Source organism: Triturus cristatus, chromosome 5_1, assembly GCF_964204655.1.
Source record: "Triturus cristatus chromosome 5_1, aTriCri1.1, whole genome shotgun sequence".
Taxonomy (NCBI): Eukaryota; Metazoa; Chordata; class Amphibia; order Caudata; family Salamandridae; genus Triturus; species Triturus cristatus.
The window spans coordinates 367,924,415-367,939,601 of NC_140587.1; the positions used below are offsets into that span (position 1 = coordinate 367,924,415).

General features: G+C 43.9%; 1 protein-coding gene across 1 annotated transcript in view; it reads right to left on the reverse strand.

Moving 5' to 3' along the window:
* The window catches only part of LOC146830898 (fibrocystin-L-like), a 1,500,901-nt gene that overhangs the window by 614,636 nt on the left and 871,078 nt on the right, over positions 1-15,187 (reverse strand). The window contains exon 41 of the mRNA XM_085605087.1: positions 8,099-8,347. Within this exon, the coding sequence (XP_085461213.1) occupies positions 8,099-8,347 (249 nt within the window). The remainder of the gene's footprint in view (positions 1-8,098; positions 8,348-15,187) is intronic.

Here is a 15,187-nt window from a genome sequence, read left to right on the forward strand (position 1 = left end):
CACTTGTGTGTCTTTTGCTTTCTTGCCATAATTGCGATGGGTATCCGGGTATGCCTAGACGTGGGTCCCGGGCTCACTGTGCCCCAGCATTCAAGCTAGCCTGGCTGATAAGGGGTCATTTCCCGAAACCGGTCCCATTTTGCTTGTTTCTAGTCTAGGGAGGACCTGGCTTGGCAGTTCGAGCTGCACTGTTCCTATGAGGACAAGCTCAAGACCGATTTGCATGTGGCTGGGTTGTCATGGTTAGCAAAAGAATGATGCATTTTACCCAGATCTCTTGACTGAGGTGAATGTTTGATTTGCTTCGCATTCTGTCTATCATTTGTATGCTCCAAAGCATACAGAACGCCTCCGCATGCCTTTTCCTCGACATCCCCCACCACAGCCACGTCGCTGCCCACCTGAGAGACCTGCACTGGCTCCCCGTCAACAAGAGGATCACCTTCAAGCTCCTCACCCATGCTCACAAAGCACTCCACAACACCGGACCGACATACCTCAACAAACGGCTCACCTTCTACACCCCGAACTGCCGGCTTCGCTCCGCTGACCTCGCCCTCACCACCGTTCCAGGCATCCACTGAACGACCACCAGAGGCAGATCATTCTCCTACCTCACCGCAAAGACATGGAACACCTTCCCCATCCACCAGCGACAGACCCAGGACCTGCTGACCTTCAGGAGACTTCTCAAGACCTATTCGAACAGTAGCAGCATCCCCCCCCCCCTCGGTGCCTTGAGACCCTCACAACGAGTAGAGCGCTCTACAAATGAATGATTGATTGATATGTCTTTTGTCTTTTCTTTTCAAGGCGGAGGTCAATGTGAAGAGAGTATGCATAGTCCTGGAAGAAATTGAGTACATATGTACAAGAAAATGTTGGAGTGCAGAGCTGCGCCAAATTTGGCAGCGCAGCGCTCCGACATTTCTAAAACACAGGGATGTGCCGTATTTACAACAATACAGTGCACCCCTTCATTTTCCCTAGTGCTGGCGCTAAAGTTAGCTGCAAGCACCAACACAGACACCCTTCCACTCTGGTGCAAGGGTGCCTGCGTTGCAAGTAATTATTGTTCATGTGAATGAAGGTGTCCCTTCCTGCACATCAACAATCAATAAAGGCAATTTGTTACTTTTAGCACACATAGAAGTAGCACATCGTAATTATTTAATGCTTCTTTATTTGCAGAAAGGGACACCTTCCTGCACATAAACAATAGTTTGTGGCGTTTTGCTCTTTCTATGTTTGCTGCATAATGCAGCATACATAGAAAAAGCAAAAACGAGGAAAAATAAAAGTATTTCTTCACGTATCGTGATTCCAACGCCTGCTCTTGCTGACATTAGTTTTTGGCACCGACTCAGAATTACACATCATCGTAAATCTGGCGTAGCGTCAAAAAGCGATGAGTGTTGTGGTGGAGCGCCCACAGCAACACCCATTGCACACCTCTTTCACACAGATAGCTGCGTGAAAGGGTACCATATTTACAAAGCAGTGTTGAGCGTTAACCTGGACCCCTCCCAATTTGGCTTTTGTGCCCACTATAGCACAGAACTGGAGCTTATTTTGTCCACTGAAAAGCTCAGGTGGACGCTAAATGGAGGGGGAAGCGCTGCTATGATCCTCCTGGATTTGTCAGCAGCTTTTGATATGGTCAATCATGAGCTGCTGCTGGACTTTCTGGCCTCCACTGGAATCAGGGATAAAGAGCTCTCCCTGCAGGGCTCCTTTCTGTCTGAGCATTCTCAATGGGTTGAGTTGGGCAGCTATCAGTCCCCCGATTTTCATTGCTTTGTGGCGTCCCTCAGGGATCTTCCCTGAGCCCAACACTTTTTAATCTTTTTGTCACTCCTCTGGCCAAATTGATAACAAGTTACAGATTTGCCCTTGTTTCTTACACAGGCAATACTCAAATAATTGTCTCAGTGAGCAGATTACTCAGCTCTACAGCCACCAGATTGTATGACTGTATGGGCCATATAGGGAGCCTGGATGACAGACAACTGTTTGAAACTTAATTCCTCGAAAACTGAGGTCTTCATATTTGGTAACAATCCCTCCATCTGGACTGACAGTTGGTGACCTGTCCAACTTGGCTCCTTTCATACGCCAGTACCTAAAGCAAAAAGTCTTGGAGTGATCATAGATACCAAGCTCTCTTTCGAAGCGCAGATCAATTCCACCACTTCAGTCTGTTTCTTCACTCTCAAAATTCTCAGGAAAATACTCCACATGATTCCCCTGGTGTTAAGAAAAACTGTGATATCTGTACTGATACCATCAAGGTTGGACTACTGCAATGCTCTTTACCAGCACTTCTAAACACGGTATCCAAAAGTTACAGACTGTTCAAAACACTGCAGTGAGAGTACTATTTGGAATCTCTAAATTTAACTCTGTGACCAAAGCCCTAGTTCATGTCCACTGGCTGCCGGTAGAAAAATGGATACAGTTCAAATCCCTCATCATTGCATTCAAATCATTGAACAACCTAGCGCCAAGGCAACCGGCTAACAATGTTAAACCCTACGGGCCTGATTCACAGAACTAACTTAAGACAAATTTCTAAACTTACTACCATTTTGGTATTCACAGTAGGCACTTACTCATTTTGGTATTCACAGAAGGCACTTACTCATTTCGATATTCACTGAAGTTAGGAGTCCTAACTTTAGGACTCCTAAATGCCTTCTGTGAATACCGAAAGTCTTAAAGTTAGGATTTTTCTTAGATTAGGAGTAGTAAAGTTAGGACTCCTAACTTTAGGACTCCTAAACTGAGAAAAATCTTAACTTTAAGACTTTCGGTATTCACAGAAGGCATTTAGGAGTCCTAAAGTTAGGAGTTCTAACTTTACTACTCCTAAACTGAGAAAGATCCTAACTTTAAGACTTTCGGTATTCACAGAAGGCATTTAGGAGTCCTAAAGTTAGGAGTCCTAACTTCTGTGAATACCGAAATGAGTAAGTGCTTTCTGTGAATACCAAAATCAGTAAGTGCCTTCTGTTAATACCAAAATGGTAGTAAGTGCCTTCTGTGAATACCAAAATGGTAGTAAGTTTAGGATTCTGTCTTAAGTTAGTTCTGTGAATCAGACCCTACATCCCAGCAAGATCCCTCAGATCCGCCGAGCTTGAGAATCTTGTTGTCCGGTGAAAAAAAGGGCCAGGTGGGGTGGTAAAAGCTTCTCTATTACAACAATCAAACTGTGGAACTCCTTACTAACATCACTCAAAAAAGAGACAGGGTTGCTAAAATTTAGAAAGGGTCTAAAAAAAACCATGGCTGTTTAATCTATCTAAGCTGTATCTGTCTGCTTCATGGCTAGCACCTAGACACCTTAGGGTATTGTTCGCTTTATAATACTTCACCACCATCATCAAGCCACAAAAAGTGTTTTAACAACACTTTGTGAATATGGAGCAGGGCATTGTGCCACAAGAACGTCGTTCCGGTGGCGCATTGCCATTGTAAATATGCACCTGGGTTTCGTTCTCATTCTACAGAAATCCCAGTTGAAGCCCGGACAAAAGAGGCTTCTCATAGGGGCACTATTGAACATTCAGGAGGGAAGAGTTCACCTGTCATACACCAACGTTTTCAAACATCTCTTTCATAGCTCCTGGTAAAAAGTAAGCAGCAGTCAGGGACTGGCCTAAGTCCAAGGTCTCATGATGGCAACAACAGCACTGGTGCCTTGGGCCAGACTATCTCAAACCCCTCATGAATTACCTGTTGTCACATTGGACACTGGAGAGACAGGAGTTCAGGACTTTAGTCACAGATTCTTCACAGATTCTCATGGGTGTCCCTCTCTATCTTCCAATTCAAGTCACGCTCACAACTGATGATGCCCTGTAGAGTGGGGAGCAGCCATTCAGTGTTTGGAGTAGAGATGTCCTTGGTCTTGATTAGAGAGGATACATTTTTCCAACTAGAGGAAGCTTTCAACAGTGGGGAAGGCTTTGCTTAAGTTTCAGCCCCAGCATCAAGGGGAAAATGTGACAGTCAGAACAGACAGTCAGGTGACGAAGAGATACCTGAATCATAAAGAGGGAAACACAAAGAAATTGCTGGACAGGTTGGCTCATATGATCTGCTGTTGGGAAGAATAGCATCTCTTTAGTTTCAAAATTATGTTCATTTGGGGCATGTAAAACGTTCATGCAAACAGTCAGAGTTGCAACATGCCTTTGTCAGTATCATTCCATCTGTCCCTGTCTGTCATCCATGAGATAACTGTTCAACTGCTTTTCTGGTGCCTGGGTGTCCAAAATCCATGGTCACTTGTGGGGTCCCATGGTTTCCAGGCATCAGAACACGCTGTGCAAATCCCACAGCTGCGGGCTTGAAAAACCTTGCACCTGGATCTGTTTGCTGTTGCTTCTTGTGGCTGCTCCTTCTCCCTTCAAAGCCAAAATGTCAATTACGTGCTTGAGGGTTTGCAGCAACCTTTAAATGCAAATCCGCAGTTAGTACATTTCAAGTTTTCATTAATTTTTCTTTTCCCTATCCATCATGGCTGTCCCTCCCTTGGTTTCTACTTGACTTTTCCCTAACTATGTTTTCTGTAGTTGGAGGGTTTATCATAACAAAGAAGTGTTGCTTTGATTGTTTCCTTGCTCTTTTCAACTGTTGATCCTGACTTTTTGCTCTTGGGACTTGGGATGTTGCACTGTGACCGACGGAGCCCAGTAGAAACTATTTTGAGTCAATTAGACATCAAAGGGAACTGTACTGTTCTCATTTTCTATAGTGCAACCTGTGTGATACTTCCCTTGGCATAGAATGTGTAAATTGTGTTCACTCTAACTCAAGTATGGAACATGATAGAAAGGTTTAGCACTGCTGTTATGTACATGTTACTGGGCTCAGAATCCAAATATATGGTATTTTTTAACAAGTATGGATTCTTTAACATACTTCATAATTTTGTAAATTTTTCTGACCCCCCCCCCCCCCCCCCCCCCTTCAATAAAATTCATTCTATTAGTTGCCTGGCTGTGTGAATTAATTACTTTGCTGCACCACCTGACAAATCAAATGCCCTTGGAAACAATAGGTCTATTCCAGGATGATTATTATTCGGCTGTAAGAGGGATTGGAATTGTTATAATCATCATTTTGTAACTGCTTGCTAATCAGGAGAATCTGCTGCAACAAACAACAAGGCAATGAACGGAGTGCTCCAATAAATCTCAGCCACTGTCAGTCACTCACTATGACATTCTAGACAAGGACATGGCGTATGGAAATCAGCCTTGCCCCTGATCCACAAGGAACAGCTCAGTTCAAACTGCCAGGCATGGTCTCCCTTCAGATGGGAACACAAACAACCCCAGACTGGTTTAAACCTAATTGGGCCTTCTCAGCAGTGTACAGACATGGGTCCAGTGAAACCAGACCCCACGCCTGCACATACTCATTGCATTTAAGGTATCTACTGCAAGAAACAACAAGGTGATAGAATGAATGCCTGACTGATTTGTACATGGACGGTCTCATTCTAAAGTGGCAGAGTGGGCAAAAAACAATGATATGCAATGCAGTCCGGGGTAATCACCAGTGGCTGAGATTAATTCAAGCATTCTTGCATTACCTTATTTGTTGTTGTTAATTCATTGGAAGGATGTACCCAGTACTTCAGAAAAGACAGGCCCAGGCGTATATCTCTGCTTTCTAGCTATGAGTACCTTTGAAGACTTCTGGGGGGAACAGCGAGAAATAGGTCAGTGGAGCTTGGCTCAGGGAGAGGTGGAACCTATAATCCGACACAGGATAGAGTAAATCAGACAGGGTCTGGTACTTTTTAGTGCCAGTAAGTCTTGGACAGTGATATGGCACCAACAGGTTGGGTGGTACCCCTTCAGTCACAGAAAAAACTCCTTTGTCAACACCCTGCATAGGCTCAGCAAGTTGAGAAGGAGCATGGAGGAACAGAAGCCTAAAAATCCCAATCAGCTATCTGTAAAATGCAAGCCACGTCAGATATTTCTGGCTGGTCACAACAGCTCCTTGATTCCCTTTTAAGCCTAGTGGTGGTAGACTGCTCGGGGAAATGAAAATGTTTTTGTGCAAAGTCATCCTGAAATGGTGCAAGGCCCCAGTGACTATGGAATTCAGGCAAAGAGAGTGTTCAGCTATTTAAGGATCTTGAATTGACTGCAGGAAAAAGCACATGCTGGGAGGTCACCAGGCTAACAGGAAAGCAGGTCCAAGCCTCTACAGAAGCCAGAAGTAGCAAGAAGGCTAATACCCCAATTTTTTAAATTGTGGGATTCAGATGCCCACTGGACCTTAGCCCTGGTGGCTGCCACCAAGAGGCAAGCACCTCAAACTCCATTTAAACCTCCTACTTGGATTGAGTTATTATTTGTTTGCCTTCATGCGTAGCACAGAAAACACTGCAACAGAGGTTGAAGCACTGAAGGTGCTTGGGAAACAGTGAGTAATGAAGACAACCAGATCCATCAACAGTACTGCAGATAGTGTGTAATGCAGTGTGGGAGCCAACAGGGGCTGTGGGGATTCAAGGAGATCACTGTGCAGTCCCCTTTTGGTCCACCTGGTGCAGGCATGGCCACGTTTGTGTGTGCATGGATGCCCCTGAAGGCTGGAGCATCTGCATTGAAAACAAGTGTTTGGGGCTGCCTGGCCAAAACAAGGAAAAATTAAGAAAGCAAAAGAGAGGCTGAAGGAATCATGGCATGCACCCTAAAGACGTGGGGCAAAGAGAAAATCAAATCAAAATATTAGAAAGCAGGTGCTCCCGAAATACTGGGGCACTTTCAGTGACATTCAGGAAGGCTACCTTAAGGCAGCAGTGCAGCTCTCCATGGGTCTCCAGTGCATGGAAACATGTTTTACTTTAAGTCTTCCAGGAGAGGAAATATAGGTGTTCACATCACTCTCCAACCATTCTGTTACTAAAATGTACTTGGCCAAACCTGCCTTACTCCATTCTGTGTACGATTGTGAGTCCCATAAAGCCCCATTTGCAGAGAGAAATTAGAAATATTAGAAAAGTGGTACTCCCAAGATACTTGGGCACTTCCAGGTATTGCTAGGATGACTGCCTTGAGACAGCGGTGAACCTCTACATGGCCCTCTTGTACATGGAGAAATTTCAAACTTTAAGTCTCCCAGGAAGGGGAATGTCAGTATCCAGGAAGGGCAAGAAACACAGCAAAATAAGCCACCAGATTCAGTGGTTGATGGGGTCCTGGGACAGCTGAGTCCAAGTGTTACAGACTCAGGAAAGATTACAAAGGAACTTGAAAACAAAGTTATATGTCAAAAAAGCTGCTTTTTACCTCAAACACAATAGGTTAGGTCTGTTCATGAAGAAAGGTATTAACAAAGTATGAAGGTCATTCTTTACAAATGGTAATGTTAGTTGCTGTAAGCATTGTTTATTTAACTGTGACCACTACAATTAAAACAGTAGGCATGACATATGTATAATGACAATCTGAATAAATGTTTTAATATTGTATTTCTCTTTTCAAGGTTATTTGCTAATGTGCACATGTTCCCATTGTTACATACAGAAGGCTGGAAAATACTAGGCTTAGGAGATTAGTTGCCCCTTGTGACATTTCTTCAGGATATGTGATTGTCACCCTAGTTATTCTGTGAGGTCCATTTTGCAAGGGCTTGAACTTTCAATATTGTAAATATTTGTAATTTTATTTGCAAAATTTAGAATATTTCTTTCTTTTTTTTAAAGACAAAACACTGACTGTACAATGATTAATTGAGTGTTATTTTATGCATTAATACATTTTGAGTTTGCAAGCTTTAGCATCTCTCTGGGTCAGCTTTAGATTGCTCTGCCTCGCAACATTGCAAATCAAAGTACTATATTTGAGAATCTTCAGTGCAGATGTTCTAGGACACCTGAGGTGAAATACCTCCATTGACTCTAATGGGGCTCAGTAACTTTTGATTTTCCTAGGAATTCACCAACTGCATTTCTAACATTAATTGATTCTACTTGTACTAATAACCATGAAGAATATACTCTATTTGTGCATGCAATAGTTGTACAATTGAAAAAGTATTCATACCTTTAGTTTCAGAATTTACATACCTTCATGTGGGAAGATAGTGTCTACGCTGAATATAAACATGAAGAATACATTTGTTACAGCATAACCTTTCACAGCATGGTGGAAAGCAACAGGAAAGTTTCCCCCTATGTGATTTCCAATGATGCACTGCACTTCACTGTCATTGACTGTTTGAACAACACACGCCACTTTGTCGATTGTCACTGTCACATCCGAACTGACAGACCCAAGTCCGGATCCAGTGATTGTCACTGTTGTTCCAGCCACCCCTGAAAATAAGTCATAAGGCAATAAATGACATGTTTTATCGTGAAACATTCTTAATACAGATGTTAAAATTCAGCATACAGCCTTTATAACAGTCAAATTTAAAAGGTGTAACTGGTATTTTACATAACATCAAAGGGACTACTCGATATGAGATTCCTAAGTATATAATGTGAGCTTGATGGCATAATTGGATCCTTGACACTGTATATAACACCCATTGAGGTGCGTTGTAAAATGTTCACCTTGTAAAACACTTGCAGATACACATTACAGAAAGAAATTCTTCTACGCTTGGGATGATGGTGGAAGATGCAAAGCAGGCAACTATATCATTAGCTCCGGCATTTTAGCCAACCCTTATTGTGAGAGGCTGGCCTGGTATATGATGTCCACTAATGTAAGTGGGCACCTTGCACCAGTACAGATAACCCTTATGGTGATTTAAGAGGTCTTAGACAACCTTAGAAAGCACTCTAAGTGGTAGCTGTGGAGAGCCACCCAGTCCTGGTAGAACGGGGTAGGTGTATTCGAGACACAGACTCGGCGTGTCAAACGCGAGGAACTCCTTGCGTTATCTACCAGGAACTGCAGTGGACTAGCCTTTGGATTGCTTAGGGTAGACCGAGCTGCAGGTAATACTATAACTGTGACTTAGAATGCTCACTGTCAATTAAGATATTAAGATAGATTTTAGATGTAGATAGAGAACATCTTTTGGTCCTGAGGAATCGCCAGAGTATTTCTCCAACAGAGCGAGAAACATGTCGACCTGATTGAGGCAGTGTACATAACCTAGTCTATAATCCTAAATTAGTAACACTCAACCTCATAGTTTTTTAATTAGGGGAGAAGACTTCCTAATAAATTGGTTGAGAAAGCACTTCGACCCCTATTTTTAACAATCAACACCTTTCATCTACATCACCCTAGAGCCCCACACACCCATTCAACCACCGGCTTCATTGGATAAAAAGATCTCCATAAGAGTGCTCCTTAAACAAGAGCCCGTCGGGTATTGCACCAGCCGACTCGACGCAGGAGCAGCCCGATGATGACGCGATACATCCGAAGGGGTACGTGAATCACGACACCCTATGGGTTGTGTGAGGGCCTCAATATCCAATATTTCAACTGTCCGTGAACACAACTTCCCCCCCCCTTTTTTCTACTTACAGGAACAGCTGTGTCATTCTTCTTGTAAGCTGTGGAGAGCAGCCTTCAGGCTGAGTCCAGAAGGAGTGTAAAGCAGCTTGTTTTACCGGAATACAATCTTATAGTATAGATTAAGTGAAAAGAACTACACCAAGTATTTATAAAAATATGTATTTATTATATATAGGCTGTCCGGTTTTAGGTTTAAACCTATAATAACTGATAAAGCCACTCTGAAAGAGAAATAGCCGTCTCCAGTGAAAACATAAACACTGAAAAAACACCTGCACAACCACAAATTAATCCTATTCAAAGAAAGGAACAAGAGATTGAAAGAGTCATTGTTTTCTTCCTGAAAGGGCCAATACAATGTAATGTTGTTATACAAGCTAGCAGTAAGAACGACTGGGCTAACAGTTCTGGGCTGCTGAGTTCTGTTCTTTAGGGATGCCATTAAAATATTGTTTCTTCTTTCTTTTGCTTTTTTCAGTTTTGTGGCATTTAGTCTAAAGATGCAGGGTTTAGAAGCATGCTTTAGGTCTTGTTTAGTTATTTTATAAACTGTTGAGAATCAGGAAATATCAAAATCATATTTGATATTTTGGCTGCGGTTGATTCTTCACTCATAGGTAAACTGGCTGGTTTTATAAAAATCTTTCCTAATATGTGTAATCACCTTTACCCACAGAGAATGGGTAAAAACCCTTAATACATCAGCCCCCATATTCTAGTGAGTCAGTATTGATAGTAGTTATGTTATGTTATGTTATTAAATCATTTATTGAGCGCACTAACACTGATTAGTTTCTTGGCGCTAAAATTGCCAGTAACACAATCGAAGGTAGAAAAGATGGATTAAAAAGCTTGTCTAAAAAGCCAGGTCTTCAGTGCTTTCCGGAAAGGTAAGAGATCTTGGCAGGACCGGATTTCCAGGGGAAAGGTGTTCCATAGGCAGGGGGCCAATATGGCAAATCTACGTCCACCAGAACGTTTAAGTTTAACGGGAGGGGTCTGGAGAAGGCCTAGGTGGAGTGAACGAAGGTTACGGGAGGGAACGTATCTGGTGATTAATTGATTAATGAATTTAGGGCTTTTGCCGTGTAGTGACTTAAAGATCATACAACCTGCTTTGAAGGAACAACGTTGTATGACCGGAAGCCAATGCAGCTTGATGAGGAGAGGAGTCGCCGCCTGCCACCTTGGTTGCTTCAGGATCAACCTAGCAGCATAGTTCTGCACCATCTGGAGACGCTTGAGTAAATAGTTTGGGAGACCCAGGTAGATGGCATTCGCGTAATCCAGATGGGACAGAACAGTGGCGATCACAACCTGGGTAATAGCATCTGGCGTTAATAGTCGCCTGACCTTCCTGATTGTTTTTTAGCTGGTAAAAGCATTTGGAGACCACTTGTCCCACTTGTGTTTTTAGTGAAAGGTCACTGTCCACAATGACTCCAAGCGTTTTAGCCGATGGTGATGGTTGCGGAGCTTGACCCAGATCTGAAGGCCAATAGTGAGGACCCCAGTACTTAGCACTGTCCCCAGTCAGTACCATTTCGGTTTTACCTGGATTTAGTTTCAGCTGATTTTGATCCATCCAGGATTTAATAAACCTCATGGTTGACTGTAAATGACTCATAGATTTTTCGGAATTATCAAAGGTGAAGAGTAGCTGCAGGTCATCTGCATAATTAAAAACTCTCACCTGTTTGTCCCTCAAGGTTTGTATAAGGGGGAGTATGTATATGTTAAAAAGATGGGGTGACAGGGAGGAACCCTGTGGCACTCCACATGGGATGGACTGTTTAACACCGATCAAGTCCCCGAGACGCACCGCTTGGGAGCGATCCTCCAAGAAGGACCTCAACCAGCAGGCCGCCACGCCCTGTATGCCGGCCTGTCCGACACGGTCGCCAGGATGTTGAATTGCCAACACCCCAGGCTTTAAACATTCATTGCAAGGTATAGTGGCAAGTATATGTGAAAAGAGCGCTATCACCAAGCATCTCGGATAGTTGTGTAAACATCACACCAGACTTTTGGAAAATATGGAACGCAGTGCCATTTGGAATGCTCTGCAAAAAAGGTTATTTTCAAGTTCACTAAAGTTTGGAGTGATATTGTTAGTATTTACAGTGATTAAGCTATGTATATGAAAAAGTTGTGTGATGACCTGTCTAAATTGTTACCTCAGCTGAAGTGCTTCCCTGTAAGAGACCCTTGCCACTTGTTAGATGGTATGCTGAAAGCATCTTTACAATCTTCAGAGTTAATGAGGAATGCTTTTGACTTTTTATTCCATTCTGGTGCACTGTTTTCTTATGCACAGGAACTAAAATGCAAATATTTCTCATTTTGTGCTTTATGTGGCACCAAAGAAAGAGTCATCCCAACTATGTACCTTAGCTGATGGTTCTCAGTCGAAGGGGCTATGAATGTTATATTATCCATGTGGCAACCATTTACAGAATTTTTGCTGAGTGATAATGCCAAAGGCAAGAAAGTTTAGGGTCTTTGGTCGCATATTGATAGTGATGTAAAAAAAAGTACATTCTACTGCATTCTTAGATTTTTACAGGAAAACATAACTGCTGTAGCGGACATAATAAAAATCTAGAGTCTGAAAACACCCTTGTCTTCCAAGTGTTCAGCATGATTGGTGTAGATGTGAAACATCTCTTTGAGAGTAAGCTGGGCGACACCTTTAGTGACTTTCACTGCAACATGTTCCATGTTAGAGTGCTTGCCACTTGGTAATCAAAGCAATTTTGAAGAGCAATTCAGGAAATTTTCGTTTACAATGTATGTATAATGGCTTGCAATAAGCGTAGAAATGTCCCTTCACCATCAATGGCATTTGAAGACAATGAAACCTCACTGTGGTACTCTGTACAAGTTCTAGATCCCTTCCGTAAAGGGGAATTTCTTCTGTAGTTTCAAAAGTGCTGCTTCATTTTTGACTGCTTCAATAACTCTGAGGGCATAAGCGCCAAGCTCAAAGCAATTGTTGCAGAACATGCCCTGAAAATCGCAATCTTCAAGTGAACCAGTATTGGCATCGAAAGCTATGTCAGTGGCCAGAGTTAACAAATTGTGTACTGGCTGTGTTGGCGTTGCCCGTCTCAAGTGCAATTGTTGAGAGGGCCTTTACATAGAAGTTTACATGGGAAGGAAAGAGCGAGCGCACATGACCAAAGACTCACTGAAGAAGTATTTAAAGGTGTACTACAATAAGTATAATTTGCAAAAATCTATTTGGACCTCATATACACTATACCTACACTGTTTATATACCATGCGCTATCAGTGCAGAAAACAAGCAATAATAAAAGCAAAATGCTCCATAAACACCGGACCAAAACTGTTTATGTTTTTTTTAATAGCGCAAAAATGTGTAACTACTGATAACCACTGTTTTTTCAAGATATTGAAATCACTTGAGAACACTGAAACCCCCCCACCAGATTTACCAAAAATAGAAATGGAAAACAGGAAAGCCTAATTATATAATACTCTTTAGAATGTTCAAGTATCTCCAACACGGAGATGTACACAATGCACACAACACTTTAGCAAGGAAACATAGTAAATTGCACGAAATCCACAGGGGCCCTGGGGGGGGGACCAAACCATATACTAACAAAGTGGTATAAGAACCACGACCCGAGTCAGGACGGTGTCGAGAGGTCGTAGAATTGCTGGGGAACCACAGAACCACCCAAGGAAAGTAGATAGGGACCCGACGGAGAGAGTGTGCAGTATGGGAACACAACCGCGTACTAAGTACAAGTCTATGTGCAAGTCGCAGTTGGATTTTCAAAGATGATGGACCCTTTCCAATGGCCCCTGAAGAAACCCAGCAGAAGACAGAAGGTTGGAGAGCCACCCCACCCATCAAGACCCTAGTACCCATGTTACCTACACCATGGAATCCAGGTGCATACGTGTGAAGTGGTGTCTGAAACCACCATCAAACCCAATGGAGGACTTCAGGAAAGTGCAGCTGCTGGAAGAGGAGAAAGTGTCTGTGAGAATCCCAACATGGATTCTTGAAGAAGGTTACCTGAAAGCAGAGGGGACAGATTCTATGTCACTCAGTAGTGACCAGGAGACTTGGAAGACGAATGCCCTCCGATGTCAGGTTCTTCAGGGAAGATGACGATGACCTTGACTCTGCAGCTGTGAGGACCATCCGACGCTGAGGAAGACCAGGACTTGGATACGAGCTATCCCATGAAGGATGTTGGGTGCTGAGGGGTCGGTGTCCGGCGGGAGCACCAACAAGCTTTGGCAAAGGCAAGCCATGCAGGAATCAAAGAAGGGGAAACTTCGGGACCACCCAGGTCCAGGGGACTCGCCAAAGGCAGGGGAGTCAGGGCAGGCCCCGAGCAATCAGAGGAGGCCAAAAGAAACAAGTGTGACCCTCAAGTGGACCCACAGGCTGGAGGTACTGGAGTCGCGAGAGGACCTCAAGCAGCTCACCAAAAGATGCAGGCTACGGTGCACACGATGTGGTGTGGCTGAAGATTCTGGTCACAGGAGATGCTTGAGGTTGGGGCTACTTGGAGCCCAAAGATCTTCTTGCAAATAAGCCAATTAGCTTTTGCAACTGAAAGTTGGATGCGGTACACAGGGGTTCAGTTATTGCAACTCCCCATGGAAATACTGGCCTCAAACTTGGTGAGAGGGTGGAGCAGGCCTCGGGAGCTGTGGAAAACTACCACCTGTGTTGCAGAGCCCACGGAGTCCAGAGGAACTTCAGGATCTGCAGACCGGTTGACTTAGTTGTGGTGCCTGCAAATGCAGAGGAGGGACTCCATCACTCCAAGGGAGATTATTTCAGGTGTCTTTGATGCTTCACAGACCTTGGAGGTTTCTTTATGATGCACAGTCACGGACGATACAGCAGACTGAAAGGGAGATGAAGTCAGGCCTAAGCGAAGTCCAGTGAAGTCCAGGGTGCCCAGTCGGTAGAAGTGCAGTGGTGTCTGATCTGAATCTTATCCCACGACGAACCTAGAGACCTACACCCAGGTAAGCCCTTAAGTACCCCAGGGAAAGTGTTGGGAAGATTCATGGGATGCTCCCAGGGGAGGGTCTGGACAGGGGGGAGGTTACTTCCATTTCCTTTGTCCAGTTTCACGCCAGAGCGGGAGCCAACGGCTCCCAGAACTGGTTTGAACTGGAGTATGCACAGGGACACCAAATGTGCCCCTCATGCAGACATTCAGGTGTTTTCGAGCGCAACCACCAGGTCCCAATACACAAAATTCTGTCTGGGAGGTGGTCACACCTCCCTGTGACAGGATCTCTATTGTTCCACCTTCCTCTGCTGGAGCCTGGCTCAGCAGCAGGAGGGCAGAAATATGTCTCAGGTCAGCAGCAACCATTTTGTGCTGTCTGGGATGAGAAGGTTGGCACCGGGAACACAGAGAGCCTAATGGTGGGCTCTTCCAGTGCTTGGAATCATACCACCCAGGTATGATTCCAACATGTTTGATACCAAACATAATAGGATTCGTTGCAGCCATTTTCGAGATGGTCGTCGCGTAATTGCACGGTGCCCATCTATATAGTATATGGCTGCTTCACTGACAACTCGGGAGAATGAACTCTGTAGGCTGTTGGGGTGTCCTGCTCATGCAGGGGCACCCTCTTACTTAGAACCAAGCACCCTGCCTTCAGGA